Genomic DNA, 15,306 nt, shown 5'->3' on the forward strand with positions numbered 1-15,306 from the left:
CAACAGACTCAGGTTTTTGCGAGTGTTTTACAGACTCAAGGCCAAGAGGAGACTTTGCTGATGCAGATCTTTTGGGTTGCTCCACAAAGGTAGGACATAAGCACTAATATAGACCAGCAATGCAACGTGACCCTCTGTCCACGCTGTGCCCACGCCATCCACCCTCAGAGCAATTTGTGCAGCCCAAACTGACCCCCCTCTATGTGACAGCCCCAAACCCCCTCACCCGGAGCTTCACGTGTGTCCTCTTGCGGAGCCACTTCTCCCGAGGCTTGGAGGGGGTGAACACAGACACCTCCTTCCCGTCCAGCTCCAGAACGCTTGAGTTCTCATGTCTCATCACCTGTGGGAGGACAGATCCCACCAAGGCATCACCACCTGTGTGGTGACTCCCCTCCTCCTGCCTACGCTGTTCCACATCTCCCGAGCCATCGCCGAGGAAGGGCAACACCTGGAGGGAGGTCCCTGAGTTTGCTGCTGGGCAAGCCTGCAGGTTTTACAGGATAAGTGGCCTCTCATGAACTAGCAAAGCCTGTGGCTGACACTGACTTAATCCTGGCTGGGATGAAGGTTTTTCAGTCCATCTGGAGGTACAAAGCTGCCTCAAACACAGCAGGATGAGCTCTGCACTTAAGATACCTGCCCTTCCTGCAGAGATTCATTAGTCCCTTCCCACGGTCTGCAAGGGACTGGTCTCCTCCTTTGAACACGAGCCTTCTCCCATTCCATGACAGACCCAGCACCAGCCACATGCTGTTCCTTCACCTCATTTCTTATTCCTCCCGAAACACATCCCAGACTGCTCTTGTCCCATGGCTTTTGCTTCTCTCACTGATTTGACCCTGGTGAGACACACAGGGGTCTGGCTTGGCCCCATGCGAGGCAGAGCCCAGGGTGTCTGTCCATCCTGGCCTCATCTCCAAGGCTCACAGAGTTCCAGAACTTTGTGCCAGTGGAATGTCACTGTGCCAGCACAAGGATCAGAAAAGGGGCAAGGTGATGCCCACCAGCCAGCTTTTGGGGCAATTCCTGTCTGTCACCAGGGCACAGTCAGGGATGGGAAGCAGGAACCTGGAGGGAGGAGGGTTAAATCCTACCTAGGTTGCTCTAGAAGGGAAAAGGAAGAATAAAACTCAAAGGCGAGGGGACACTTCAAAGACTGATGTGGGACCGGGAGGTGACCCTGTACACACAGAACTCCAAAACTGGCAGTGGTCCTTGGTGACCAAAAATTAACAAGCCTCTTAAATGTGGGCTCTTTTACAAGGCCTTGAACATGTTTTGTGAGGTCAGCAGCTCTCCAGCTGAGCTTGGCTGACACGGGCCAGCTCCATTTGCAGAGCTGAAGCTGGTTTTCATCCAGGGAAATGGAAAAAGGACCCCAGGGAGGATGAGCCTGCTGGGGAGGGAGTTCATGGAAATCCAATGTAAACAAAATAACAAGTTCTACTGAAAATTATTTAAATCGTGAATCTATTTTGAGTCCTATGTGGGCTTGTTTTAACAAGATTTAATCTTTGGAGGCTAAAACTATTCAACAGCTTCTTTTTACATTTTGCCCAGAGGTGACTGTCCAAGGCCATTAGAAAAAAGTCCTTATTAGGGGAAGCAGTGGTGTGGTGCTCAGGAAGGACAGAGAGAAGACAGGGGATGAGAAAAACCCTGGTTTCAAGGCAGAGACGAGTGAGCAGAGACAGGCACTGGGGAAGGGGGTGCCAGACCACCCAGGCTTAGAATGCATGGGCAGGTACCTCCAGGTACTCAAGCTACAAGATTTGAAGCACCACTTCAGATTCCAACTGAAGCCTGAGTAATTGGCTGTTTCCTGAGTGGAACATTTTGTGTATGAGACTGTTGTGACTGTTCTCCCTCCTGCACAATTACAGTTCTCTCTTCTTTTCAGCCCTGTTAGGCTGAGTTTGATGTGGGACTATCCAGCAAGGTCTGTGCAAGCACAGAGATGTCTCACTGGGCTGGACACAGCCCGGGAAGAAAGGGTCTCCCTGGATTATCGCTGCTGCTCAGCTGCCACCAGCACTGACATCTCTGCTGTTTATGGTTCTCACACTATTTGGAAGATAACGCTGACAGAAAGTTTGCCAACAGAGTCATAAATAATTGAGAGCTGCAGCAGAGGAGGTTGGAAGGGAGCAGGGAGGATTTAACAGCTGAGCTGACACAAAGCAAACCCAGTGCTGGAGTGGGCAACACGATCCACAGAGTTGCTTTGAGTTTTGGTTTTTCCAATTCCATGCTCTAAGTATTGTTCCCTGGGGAGTTCATACTTTGTAAGGCAAATAACTCCCCCTCATCCCCAAGGAACTGAAGGGAAAATATTTCTTTTAGGAAAAAATACATTTTAAACAGTAAATTTGAATCTCAGGTCAAATATATGTTGATAAAATCTGAGGTGTTAGACTCCAGACACCAGCAATCCCCATTTTCCTGGCTCCAGAACTGCTTTCTGCTGCAGGAACATGGACTAAATCCCAATGAGTTCCCAGAGGAAACCACAACAACTTAGCAAGGCAAAATGGAGAACTGAATTTTGCCTATCAATTTGTATTAAATTAATATAAAACTTCTCCTTTGGTTTTATTGTACTTGATGCTATTTTTATTTGTACTTTGAGAAGTTTCCCTTTCAGTTTCAGTCTTGAGATCCAACTTTGCACACAGAGAGCATAGATCACTTCAAGAAACAAGTGCCACTGACCTTTGCCACTGATCTGATAACGAAATTGCCCCGGGCTCTCTCCACGGATCCCCAGTGAACCCAATCTGAAACCTGCTCTGCTGTTAAAACCCAGACCCAAACCAACCAGGTGTGACAGCACATCCATGAAGTCTGCATGTGTGCAGCTCCACCACCACCACCACAGGTAAGGAACAAAAAGAAGGGGAAGAAAATGTATCTGGGGGAGGCAAAGGGTATTTTTTCACCTCTACGCATCAACGACTGTTATGGAAGGTGCAGTAAAAAAAGAACAAAGAGCCCAAAATATTTTCCAGCCCAAGGGAGATCAAGGGAGGGAGGACAACCCTACCTGTCTGAGCAGGAAGGAGACAACATCTGTGGACTCCCAGTAGCTTGCATGGAAGAGGTGAGGCAAGGCCACTGTCGGGAAAGCCGTCAGGGCGTCGGGGCAGTACAGGGCGTAGTCGATCCGTTTGGTTCCCCACCACTTGGCAGCAACTGGAAGTAAAAGACTTGTTCAGACAAAGGGGGGGGTTTCACATGCACACACGGTCTCCATCACAAACGGGATCTCAGGGCTCTGGCTCCTCACTGCAGGTGCACCTGAGGCTGCTCCCCGGCTGGTCACACTGCTGAGAGGGAACAGCCAACCCAGGGCTCGGGGTTTGCTCAGACTAAGGGAGGAACACACACAGGCACCACTATGTGAGGTCTCCTTTATTTAAGCAAATAAGAAGGCACTGGAGGGCAGGCATTAAGGGGTCCAAGGCTCATGTACAATAAGCCTGGGAATCCATATGCCAAAACGTAAGACAGAAACGCATCACCCCGGAGCTGTGGGAGGAAGGATGTGTGTGTTTTGCCCACTACAGTACATGCCCAGGCCATCTCCAGACCTGCTTCCAACTCCTTTAGCTTTCACCAAGGAATAGCATCCAGGTTTTGGCCACACTAAAGATGATCTGAGTATTGGGAATCCATGTGAGATGTTAAAAGGCACTACAAGGTATATGGCATGTGCTGATGGCAGTCCCCAACAAATCCTTGTTGCCTTCTTGGGCTACCATGTTGTAGGTAAGCAAGATGTCCAGCCCAGCCTCCCTGGGAGCACAGCCTCTGGGGTGGACAACCAGACAGGTATCTGGGAGCATCGGGACTTCACTGCACGGGGGACTGAAAAATACACTGGGTTACAAACACCACAGAGGAGCTTCTCCCTCAGGCAGCCACCAACTCGCCCACAAGTGTCCGACAGCTTCTGTTCACCCCTGGAACCTTCCCACACCTCAATGGTGCCCCGAACTCTGCCCATACACACATCCTGTCTGAATCCCTGGAAATGAGCAGGTCTCAGCCCAAAGCCTCAGACCCCAAAGCGAAGGGCTGCTTTCCCAGCACTGAGGAGTCCTCCACACCCGTGCGCTCTGGCCTGGAAAAGCAGCCAAGGAAAGAGAAGATGGATCAGATCGAGAGAGCAGCAGGAAGAGCTGTGTTTGCATGCAGGACGCAAGCTGGGGCTTTGACAAGGGCTTCCTCAAGCTTTGTTTTTCTCTGTCACAATGTTCCCTTTTTAAGGACTTCCAGGAAAGCTGCCAGGTTTAAGGTATGATCCAACACATCTCTCAGTTATGGGAAATCTGGCTGGTGACGAGCAAGGATGCTGAACTGAAAAGATGGATCCACCAGTTCCTTACAGAGACCTGCACAAAGCTCCCACCACAAAGACATGCAGAGGGATATGGCATCCGCACATCCCTGTGGCCCAGCCCTGTTGTGTCAAGTGCCCAGGCCACCCTCACCCTGACGGTCCTTGCTTTTCTGAAGAGCCATGGGAAGGAGGAGGAGGATTTGATGGATCAACATGGCTTTTCCAGAGCACACAGGCACCTCCTTGCAGCCATTTCTGACTCCCTGTCTTCCAAACTGACAGCTCCTGGTCACGTCCCAGTCTTTCATTTCTCATGCAAGTCCCCAGCTTGGGTAATTTCAGATTCTTTGCAGGAAGCGGACAGGATCGACTCTTCCATGCTCAAAAGACAGTGGAGAGGCAGAAGCGTTGTCCCCACAGCTCTGGCCCAGAAGAATTCATGCTCCTGCCAAGTTGTTAGCCGTGTTATGATCGATCTTCGGAGCAAAGGGACAGAAATACTTGTTAAAATGCAATTAGAAATTGCAAGTGCCTCAGTGAAAGCGCAGAGATTTGTTGTGAAGTTCTGTGGCTATGGAATCAGAGAGGAAGTGGACTGGAGCGGATCTCCCCAGAATACCTGTCTTGATGTCCAGGTCGGGTATCCGATGAGCACAGCCTGCAGCCCCACTCCGTGACCCTTTGAGCTTTCTTCCCTTCGCAGGGATTTCATGTTTATGCTGCCTACGTCTCTTGAAGGTTTGGGTGGGGGATTTGTGAGGGAGGGCAAGTTGGGACAGAAGGCTAAACCCTCTACAATGATTAAAGTGGTGTTTGGTTTCTAAAAGGAAAAATAAAATATAGAAAAAAAGCAGAAATCGCACATTATTATGGCACACACTGATTTCATCCTTCAGAAATTCAAAGTACAAGAGAAGCTGCACCCTAGGGAGGCTCCCTGAAGGGAGCCATGCCTTTGTGGTGCCCCTGTGGACCTTCTCCGGCTCTCCCTGGGGACAAACACGGATTGCATCCAACCCTCAATGCCACGGCTTCACGTTACCACCACACTAATGAGGTCGACAGCAAGAGCTGAGAAGGCAGAGCCGGGGCTCAGGGGACACGCCGGCACTCGGGAGCTGAGGGAAGGGGCCGTGACAGCCGTGAGGAGCTGGCACACGGGGACAGGGAGCACCTGCAGCCCGTGCTGCGGCCACGCTCATCCTCGCTGATCTCTGAAACAGGTTTTGACGGCTGTGAAATGCGTGGAGGAACGAATTACACGAAGCAGAAGCTACACGAGGAGGGGGGAGCACGGGGAAAGCAGAGAGGCGAGCGCTGTGTGGGCCTGGCCCTGCCATAGCTCTGGCAGGATCCCTCCGTCGCGACACGTCGGCCTTGGGGCATCACCCCAGCAAAACCACCCCACCACAAACCACCACAAAACAAGCACCTTCTCCCCCAGGAGCTTTCTCCTGAGCAGATTCATATTTAGCAAGCACCTGGCAAGGTCTTACCAGGACAAGTAAAAGGACACACTCTGGGAGTGCAGCATCGGCTCTCGGATGCGCTTTGGGAAGGAAAACCTCATTTGTCAGAGCCCAGGTATTTATTTTTTCCTGCTGCTGAGCATTGCCTCAAACAGGGCAAGAGGTTACAGCAGCCTCTGAGCAGCACCCACAGACTTTCAGCAACTCACACCTGCTTCAGGGAGCATTATTAACCTCAGCAATTAATTACGGAGTGAGTAATTCACAGCCCGTGCCAGGAATGGAATATCTCTAAATTTTAGCCACCTTCTGGGAATAGAGTTTGGGCTGAAGATTTTTTCATATAGGTTTGTTTGTTTGTTGTGTTTTGCTTGTTTTTTTAATTTAAGTTTTCAGCCTTTTTGGGTCCGAATTATCAGAGGTCCCTGAGGGTACAGTGTTCATCTCACACCTCAGCTGAAACAAAGAAGGGGCCAAACTGTTAACAAAGTCTGTTCTTCTCCACTGTATTAGTTGGGAAATTATACAGTCTTGGGGAAAAATAACAAATAAAATCCCTTTTATTCCTCACTTGCCTCTGGGATATGGGTCATAACTGGCTGGTTGTGAGCTGCCCTGCAGGCTACAGAAGAGCTGAATTTCTAATGCAAAGTAATAAATGTTCTGTTCTGAACAAACCTGTCCTTGCTCTCTTACAGAGGGGCTCACTCATCCCTATTTTCATGGGCCACAGTTAAGGGATCTGCATCAAGCTACATCCTGCATTACCAATCTGGAAGTGCTGATCCTGACCAGTTCTGCATAACTTATCACAGCAGCACAGAAACATCCCTTTGGATTAACCTTCACCACACACAACAGCCAAACGGTGCTCAGAATTAGCAATTATTAGATTTTTTAAACAATTTATCACCAGCACAGTCCAACATGCAAAACACAGCAGTGGTCCCTGCGTGACCATCAGATATATCACCTGTTCTTCCAGGGGATGTGATAATGCATGGCACTGCCTGTGGCAAAACCGGGCGAAGGCAGAATAATTCCAACTTGTGGTGATTAATGGGAAGCACAGCCCCGGACAGACAGACAGACAGAAGCTGTGTGGCTCGGCCCGGTGCGTGGTCGGAGAGCGGAGCGGCAGCGAGCGGGGTCTCGGAGGGGTGGAACACTTACTGTTGGCTATGTTGGAAGCAGTGTAACTGTCTGCCATTCCTGAGACCTGGCTGGCAATGCTGATCTCACTGGCTCTCCGGAAGCCCCTGAACTGAGGGGCTGAAATGGGGGTGGACAGGGACGCGTTTTCCATGAAGACGGCACCATGAGACTGAACAACATCTGCTACAAAGTTGAAACAGGGAAATCAAAATATTAGACCAACAGACAGAGGCTGGGCAAGATGAAGTCAAGGAAGAGGAAGGAGGCAAACAAAGCTGGGAGGTGCAAAAACCTTTCAGAACGGATTGGAATGAAAAAAAAACCCCACATATCATCGGAGTTCTGGTTTGAAAAGTAAGCAAAGAGCACAGCAGGCAGAGACATGTGGCTGGAGAAGCAGTCTTTGATTGAGAGAAGTAAAATAAGTAGCTCAAAAATCAGATCCAAAGAAAAACCCAGGCAGACTTATTCAAGCAGCAATAACAAGCATGTGTCATACAAACAGATGTGAATATACACAATTTTATATATTCACATCAAGACAAAATAACCAAGGTAAGGAGAACAACAAAAAACAACCTTAGAAAGGGGATATTTGTTTTCTTGAAATATTGAGATTTAAATGAACTTCTCCAAGATAAAACCAGTAATGAAAAAAAAAGAAAAATCAAGAAAACATCTTCATGCCTGGCAGGGACTAATTTGAACCTGTATTTTATTGCTAATGGATACAGCCAACACTCGTTAAACTGAAGTAAGGGCTAGTGAAAGGAGCCTGGTGCTCAGCACCTGCTTCTCCCATTGGAGCTGGCAGATCCGGGAATGCTCAGTCTCTGTGAAAACAGAGCTTCTCGGGTACAATGTCTGGAGTTTTAGATTCCAATCTGAGGTTTACCAAGTGTGGCCTAATCCCTTAGTACATAAATACAGAAGAGGAAGGTTTAAAATCATGCTCATATGGACTTTATGTATGGATTGGAGGGAAAAGGACCTCAAATGGCAAACCAAGAGATGCTGAAAGTCACAACAAAATCTCTGCATTTCAGTTTTCTCTCTGTAACAGTGGTAAGAACATCCACCCCTCTGTGGATGTTACGAGGCCCAATTAAATGGGACATCCCAAGCTCCTGCACTGCAGAGGTTTGTAATGCCAATACCAGGTGCTTCATAGCAGGCAGCACCAGTATGGCAGGAACATGCAAAAGCAAAGCCATTTACTTAATTTTTTAAGGTTTTAAGGTTGCCCATCTCTGCTGCACCTGAGGAGCAGCACCTGAACTTTATCCCCGGGTATCTGACAGGGCACAGGTCTGTGCTCTCAGCCAGGCAGGAGATGCCATGGGGAACGTGAAGACATCACTCCCACACACCAACATCCTTCACCTATTTCAGCCAGTTTAGATATCCCTGGATTAATCTCAGTGTGGAGCTGACACAGGGCGTTGTTTTGGCAACTGGTTTATTTTAATATCGATCTTTTTTTGCTTGGGGCTACTGATTTTCTCCCTCCCATCTCTCAGTTCACAGCAGCAGTGCCTGTGCCCACACAAATCCTGCTGCAGCCGAGGGAGAGGGAATGTATGAAGCTGAAAATGTGTGGCTAAGTGTTGGTAAAAGAGTTCTGTTCTCTGCAGGGAAAATCAGGCCACAAGCTGCTCTGTGTAAAAGCTTTGTGGACTGCAAGATCTGAGCCTTAGCGGGAGCCTGACCTGATGATGAGCTGCACACACTGCCCACGTTGTGCCTGAAAGGCCATTAGCAGCATCACTTTCTCAGCACTTTCCCCCTCTTTTCACCTTGCTTCGAGCTGCTGCCTGTCAAGGCTGTGACCAGTATCCACAACAGTCAGTGCTGTTTTCTGACTGTACAAAGCACCAGCTTGAGCAAGAGAAGACAATTCAAGCAGAGAACAGGAGCTGCATTGAACCCCATAAAGGTCTCAAGTGTAAAGGGTCTCATTCCCATTGCTGCAGGACCTGGGACAACCCTCTCATCTCTTCCCTGATTACCCCTCCCTCTCCTTTCTGTGGCCTGTGAGATCCTTCTGCATTTCTGTCACTCATTGGGTGCCCCAACAGAGGCAATGACCATCAGCTTCCCTGAACCTGCTCAGATTCAAGGAGAGGTTTGGCTTTGTCTGTACTAGGAAAAATGCCAGGTTCAGGTTTAACTACCAGAGAAGACTGAACTTCTTCCTCTCCCTCAACCTAAAGCATCTGTGGCTTGAATTAGGAAGCAGCTTGAAGACACAATGAAGGGTGTTACAGTAACGCTCCACAGGAGAAAAATCAGGGCCAAAAATGGTGCTGCCTGGGCAGAACCCAGAAAGTGAATAAAGGAAGAAACAGTGGTATTTTGGGCTTGCTCTTCTTAGCCAATCTCGCTTCCCTGGGCCTGACCGGGGATTTTGGAATATAATGAGTTTGCAGGAAAAACACCCAACCTGAACAGCTCTTCCAATCCCATCCTAGAGCCACCAGAGGAATAATTCTCACTCCTATAAAAACCTGAAGTGTTTTAGCATCACTGAACTGTTCAGTTCAGTGTCACCCACACTGGTGGCTGCTCTGCAGGGCACGAGGTGCCACTCAACAGCAGTGCTCCTGTGCTCCAGCCCACTCAGGTTGCTCTTGTGTTTCTCACTTTTCCCAAGCTACACACCCTCGGTCCCTGAAAAAAGACAGTTTCTAAGAAAAACAAGGGCCAGGAACAGGCAGGGTAGGAAATGTGGAGAAAAACCTGTTTTATGCATTACTGCCCCCTGAGGCAAGCTTCCTCCACCCCAAATATGTGACTTCCAAAGAAAATCCTGGGACCTCACTAGCAGAAAAAACCCCCAAACATAACAATGTATTTCCTAACTCTCTGTATTCCTTGCACCAAATCCCTTATGTAGCAATTGTGAAACTAAGGGGGCTTTCTTGGGGACTGTAGTGACCAGGGTGGGATGCCAGCAGAGACTCCTAAAGGGAGCCATCTGAACTCTCCTGCACTGCAAAGGTGCATCCCCAGCCACAACTCAGGTCCTGACAACCACGGGGAGGTTTTTCAGGAAAGGCCAGGGTGAGGTCAGAAGGCCCAGCAGCAGTAAGACTTTGATCAAGATTAGCTGTTCCTTCATCACTAGATAAGGACAGAGGTGCCCTGGTTTACTGCACTGGCTGAAGTGCACTTTGTACTGTGACTCAGGGCAGACTTTATCAGAGTGAACACAAGGAGACGTGGCTGGAGCAGTGCCCTGAACACCCTCCCTGCCAGCAAAGCACCTGCTGCTGCTCAAACCACACAGCACAACCAGTGCCATAACCTGAGATTAAACTGCACTTCCTTAAGAGGGAACATAGGCAGCCAAATCACCTTTTTCCTTTCTTTTGGCCTACAATAGATCTTTAATACTCATTTCAGTCCTGTGCCCCTTCATTTATGGATTCATTTGTCAATGTTCTCACTGTTCCCCACTAAGTGAACAGCCTTGGGCCATCCTCTCATGTAAGTCCTTGGGGTACCTGAACGACAGATTTTGATATGTGCTATCTGCAGGGTGAGCTGTTGCAGCAAAGCAACAAAGAAATACTTAAAGCAATCAAAAATATGTACAGTTCAATAAAAATAAAAAATAGAAAAGCCAGCCAGCTGCTCAGCACAGGCCAGACCTCGCTTGCACTGGAGTCACTGCTCAGTGCTGGGAACTCTGCAGTTGCTACCCTGAGATCAAGAGTTACAGATTTCTGTTGCCCATATTTTTTCACGATTCTGGAAATTTCCTGCAGTCCAGTGGCTGAACTTGGAATTCAGCACTTGCCACCATCAAGCCAAGCACTGCTTGGCCACACTGTGCTCTTGACACACAGGGTAAAGAGCAGAGAATCATCAAATCCTAGAATGGTTTGGGTTGGAAGGGACTTCAAAGATCACCTAATTCTAACTCCCCCGCCACAGGCAAGGGATGCTTCTCTGTCCTGACTACAGGCAATATCAGCTGACAGCTAAATGGCATTTCATTAATGACCTCCAAAGTGATTAATTAATAGTACCAGATCTTTTCCCTCTGCTTGGTAACAGAACCTCACAGCACAGGCAACGTGGCAAGTGCACACCCAAAAATCATCTGCACCTTCAAGAGACAAAGGGAGAGACGATGAGGGATGGCCAGAAGTGTCGCCATCCTGTATGACCACATAACATCCCACAGGATCAGCTTGTTAAAGACAACAGGGCAGCTCTTGATGCAAAACACCAAGAAAGGGATGAGAAGGGGCAAGTGAGACACAAAGGGGAGAAGAAACCAAACCAAAGTCAAGTCTCATCAAAACTGAAGATGCAGCACCAGCCACAACCAGAATAAACGAGGCCATGCAGCGATGGAAGATAAGGCAAAACAAACGCATCAAACTTTGCTTTTAAGGCAGAAGACGAGAAATTAATTTAAAAAAGCCAACACTTAGAGCCACCCTGGGATCCGAAAGCCTCAGTCACTGTGTTGGGCGGAGCCACGAGGAGTGTCCAAACATGACAGACTCAAAGGGACAAAATCTGGTGTGACACGGGCATTAATTGGACTTCTGGGCATGGTGCAACATGGTGACTGCTGACAACCCTTTCCCAAGGGATCTGCCCATGTTAGTACCACACAAGCAGGGCCACCAGGGACTCCTTCAGCATCAACACCAGCACGGGACAGTCTGTAATCCCAGCCTGTTGTTTCCACGGTGGGTCTCCCAGCTCCAAGTGTGATCCCAACTGGTTATTTCATGCGGCACAGCCCGAGACACAGCATGAGGATTTCAACCCCAGGAGGCAACAGTATGATCTCCAAGAAACACCCCAAAAACCCAACACCACAGACAATACAAAAGTGTAGATTACACACACTCAGCAAAACCAGCACTTTTATTGGAAACATCTTGCCAATTCAGTACGGGAACGGGGATACTTGTTTCCATGAAGCTGTCCTGGTGCTGGAGAGCACCCAGAGGGCTACTTTCCATGAGGAGGATGGGATTGTTCTGGATTGTCTCAACTGGAAGCAGATGGGGAAAAAAAAACATAACAGAAGGACAAAGAACAACAGACATGCGGCCACAAAGTGTTAAACATACAAACAGTTACACCCCAGCACTTAAATATGAGTCTTCAATGAACAGACAACCTCCAAATAGAGTAAAAGAAACAAAACAGGGGTGACTTTCCAAACAGACTCACATCAGAGATTAACTGGGAGCAGAGGAGAACACAACAATGGCATTTCAACAACAAAAGGGAGTCCTCTTAACCCGCTTCTCCAATGAGCCAAATCCATAAATACCCAGCAGATCCAGAGAAATCTTTTTACTATGAGGGGAAAAAAACATGTAATGGGAGAATCAGACTCACAGCCTACATAGTGCAAAGCACAGGAATAACCAGGAATGTGAGTTTGATTTTACTCTGCAAATTCACTGAAATGAAACAGAGACCAGCATTTAGTACAGATGGGAAAATGGGGGGGGGGGAGAAACAGTCTAAGAAGATTTCTGAATTGTGGACTTTAAAAAAAAGCTACCTGCATGAGTAGATGTGCATGAGCAGATGTGCATGAGCAGTGTTACAGAAGGTTTGGTACAGAACTAATTAAAATGGAGCACCTGAATTTTACGTGATCAACAAAACATACAGCTTAATTATAGCAGCAATTAACTTTTCTGGAGCGCCCTACAGTGAACACAACTTCAGTAGAGGCTTGGTGAATCATGGTCAGTCCTTCTGGGTAATGTGTCCATCACACTGAAATTTGGACCCTGATGGGAAGGAATAGCCTGTTCCTTTATGATAAGCAAATGAAGAGGTTTTGTCTTACAGGAAATGAATTTTAAGTTGGTTTTTGTCACTTTTATTCATTAAGGCAGAGCAGTGTCTCTTAAAATAACCAGGCTCAAACCTGGAGAAGGTTTTGCAATCGCTCTGCCCCTCTCCTAAGTTGAGCTAATTGCTGTTTAACTCTTCTCCACCACATAACAAGTGTCTCTCCAAACACAGCCAACTCAGAGGTCCAGGCAGACACAGCACTCTACTAAAATCCCTGCTGCTGCACAGAATGGTAACCAGAACATAGGCTGTGTAGTGTCAGTGGGGCCTCTGGGTTCAGTGAGAAGAGGGGCTTTGGAAGGTATTATTTAAGAGAAACAAAGTAAGATGTTCAGGCATAATTTAAGCAGCCCCTTGCAGCAGAATACACCCAAAAAGCAAGTTGCTTTTCAAGTTGCTATAGATTCCCTGAGTTGTTGTAACTGGCCTGGGTACAAATGTAATTGTGGGTGGATCCATTTTTGAGAAGTGTTGCAGCAAGATCTTTGCTAAATCTGACAAGTGAGTGGGGCCTGCAGAAAGTATTTTAGTCGCTTTTTTTAAACATGGGGTTTAGTTTGTGCCTGTTTAACAACCCAGACCTCAGGATTCAGCAATTACAACCTCTAAAGACACTGATACACAGGAGACCACTGCTTTGGATTTTCAATTTTAAGATGATGCATAGTGTGACCAGAATTATTCAGCTCTAGACATAAGAGTCTTCTTCATTTAGTCCTGTATGATTCAAGTATTAAACAAATGGAATGCTCCCCCCAGAGCTTGGGGAAAAACAACCACCAAATCCCAAACTTTCTAGCTGGTGGCTTTGTTTTTCTCCTCTACTTTGCTGGCAGGATTTCTTGTGTGTTTTAAGTCTAGTTTTACAGTAGTGACTCTTAGTTGCAATTTAATCAGTCACAGACTAACAACCTCTATCCAGGGAAAAAATTATGGTGAATTGTTCTTGCAATTGTCCCATAGTCCTGGCCCCTGCAGGGAACTAAAGCTTTAGGTAAGCAAAAAAGTCAAATTTAGTTCTGCATAGTGTTGAGTTTCCCTGAGAGCTCCTTGCAATGAGAGCCTGCACTGAAATATCAAGAGCCTATGAGAGTCCAGGCACAGAAGTGAGGTGAGGATGGCAGGAAACAGAATTTATTTTACTAGACCAACTGCAAGAGCACTGATGAAATGGGAGCTGAGGCAGGGCATGGTCAGGAAGGGCATGAACACAAGTGTTTTGGACCTTATTACAGCTGCAGTTGGGGCAGAGCAAGTGAGGAGGCCACAGACAGCAGAGGAAATCTAGGTTTCCTAGGAAGACATAATGTCTCATTGGCACGGTGGGAAGGGCAAGGCACTGTCACCAGCCCACTGACCTGCAGGAGCCTGTCCTATGAAAAAGCATAGGATAGAACCAAAGAAATCATCTCATCATCTCATTGTTTTCTTGGTGCCTTCCAGTCTTCACTGGCCCTCCAAGCATTGAAGTCCTAAACTCTGCCGAGTTAATCCTGTTTCCTTCAGTCCCAGTCACAAGCACCAGCCTGGGTGTAAAACAGGGACCTTCACAGAGAGGTCACCTCATTGTGGCTCTCAGCAGCTGAAGGCCCTTCAGGGCATGAGGGACACAAGGCACTGATTTTGTTGGAAGAAAACTCTCCTTTTCTGGTAAACCAGGAACAAGGCTAATGCTGCAGGGCCAGCTGCTTTGATAACTTCATGTAAAATGTGGATACAGCCCTTTAAACAGCAAGTATGGCCCCAGAGTGACTTACCCAAAACAGCAGAATTGCCATCACCCAGTGGGAATCTCTGGTACCGGGGAATATTAAAGGGGGGCAAAAGGTAGAACTTCTTCTCCAGAAGAGGCTCGAGGCGTGAAGCAGATGGGTCTGCAGGGTGGAACAGGTTATAGACCTGCTGACAAGCTGGTCTGAGCTGAAAGACTAAAAAGATGAAGAAGAAAAAAACAAAGCCAACTCAAGTATCAAAAGATTATTAGTTAGAATATTGTAAACATTTGTGTGTAAAAAGGACAACTGTTGGGTTAAAGAAAGTGCTAAGGATTTATCATCTCCCTCATCTCACAGTTTAGTCAACCGAAACAATTTATTCATTATTTATAGACTCAAGAATTGCCCAGTATTTTTAATGCTTGGAAATACAATGTAAATAAACAGTATAATCAGTACTGGTCAGAGCACAGAGTGATCTGCTTCCTAACAGTGCATAAATATTATAGAGGAATGTTTGGGTTTAACCAAATTCCTCCATCTACCATCCACTAAGGGAGCTCAGCAGTTTGCACCAGAACTTACTGTCAAGAGCTGGAATTACAGTTTTTCTCAGTGCAAGAACCAGGCCCAAGGGAGAACCAAAGAGGAAGAAGTCTGTGATCTCAAATTCAAACTTCCCAATATTTCCTCCATCCAGCATAGTGGAGCTACTTGATCGCCTGGATCCAGGGTCGTTTCTCAGAACACTAGAATGTAAACTGGGACAAGAAAATAA

General features: G+C 47.4%; 1 protein-coding gene across 14 annotated transcripts in view; it reads right to left on the bottom strand.

Annotated features, from left to right (window-relative positions):
* PITPNM2 (phosphatidylinositol transfer protein membrane associated 2) overlaps positions 1-15,306 on the bottom strand; it is a 129,347-nt gene that overhangs the window by 7,894 nt on the left and 106,147 nt on the right. For 9 of the 14 annotated variants that reach the window (XM_051785598.1, XM_051785591.1, XM_051785592.1 and 6 more), the window contains 7 exons: positions 15,114-15,289; positions 14,571-14,741; positions 11,840-11,989; positions 6,988-7,152; positions 4,965-5,165; positions 3,047-3,195; positions 227-343 (listed from right to left, as the gene is read on the bottom strand). In XM_051785598.1, the coding sequence (XP_051641558.1) occupies positions 227-343; positions 3,047-3,195; positions 4,965-5,165; positions 6,988-7,152; positions 11,840-11,989; positions 14,571-14,741; positions 15,114-15,289 (1,129 nt within the window). The remainder of the gene's footprint in view (positions 1-226; positions 344-3,046; positions 3,196-4,964; positions 5,166-6,987; positions 7,153-11,839; positions 11,990-14,570; positions 14,742-15,113; positions 15,290-15,306) is intronic. The other 5 variants (XM_051785601.1, XM_051785602.1, XM_051785603.1 and 2 more) reach the window with 5 other exon arrangements.

This window comes from Manacus candei, unplaced genomic scaffold (assembly GCF_025592945.1).
Source record: "Manacus candei isolate 608988 ecotype Guabito, Panama unplaced genomic scaffold, ASM2559294v1 h1tg000020l, whole genome shotgun sequence".
Taxonomy (NCBI): domain Eukaryota; kingdom Metazoa; phylum Chordata; class Aves; order Passeriformes; family Pipridae; genus Manacus; species Manacus candei.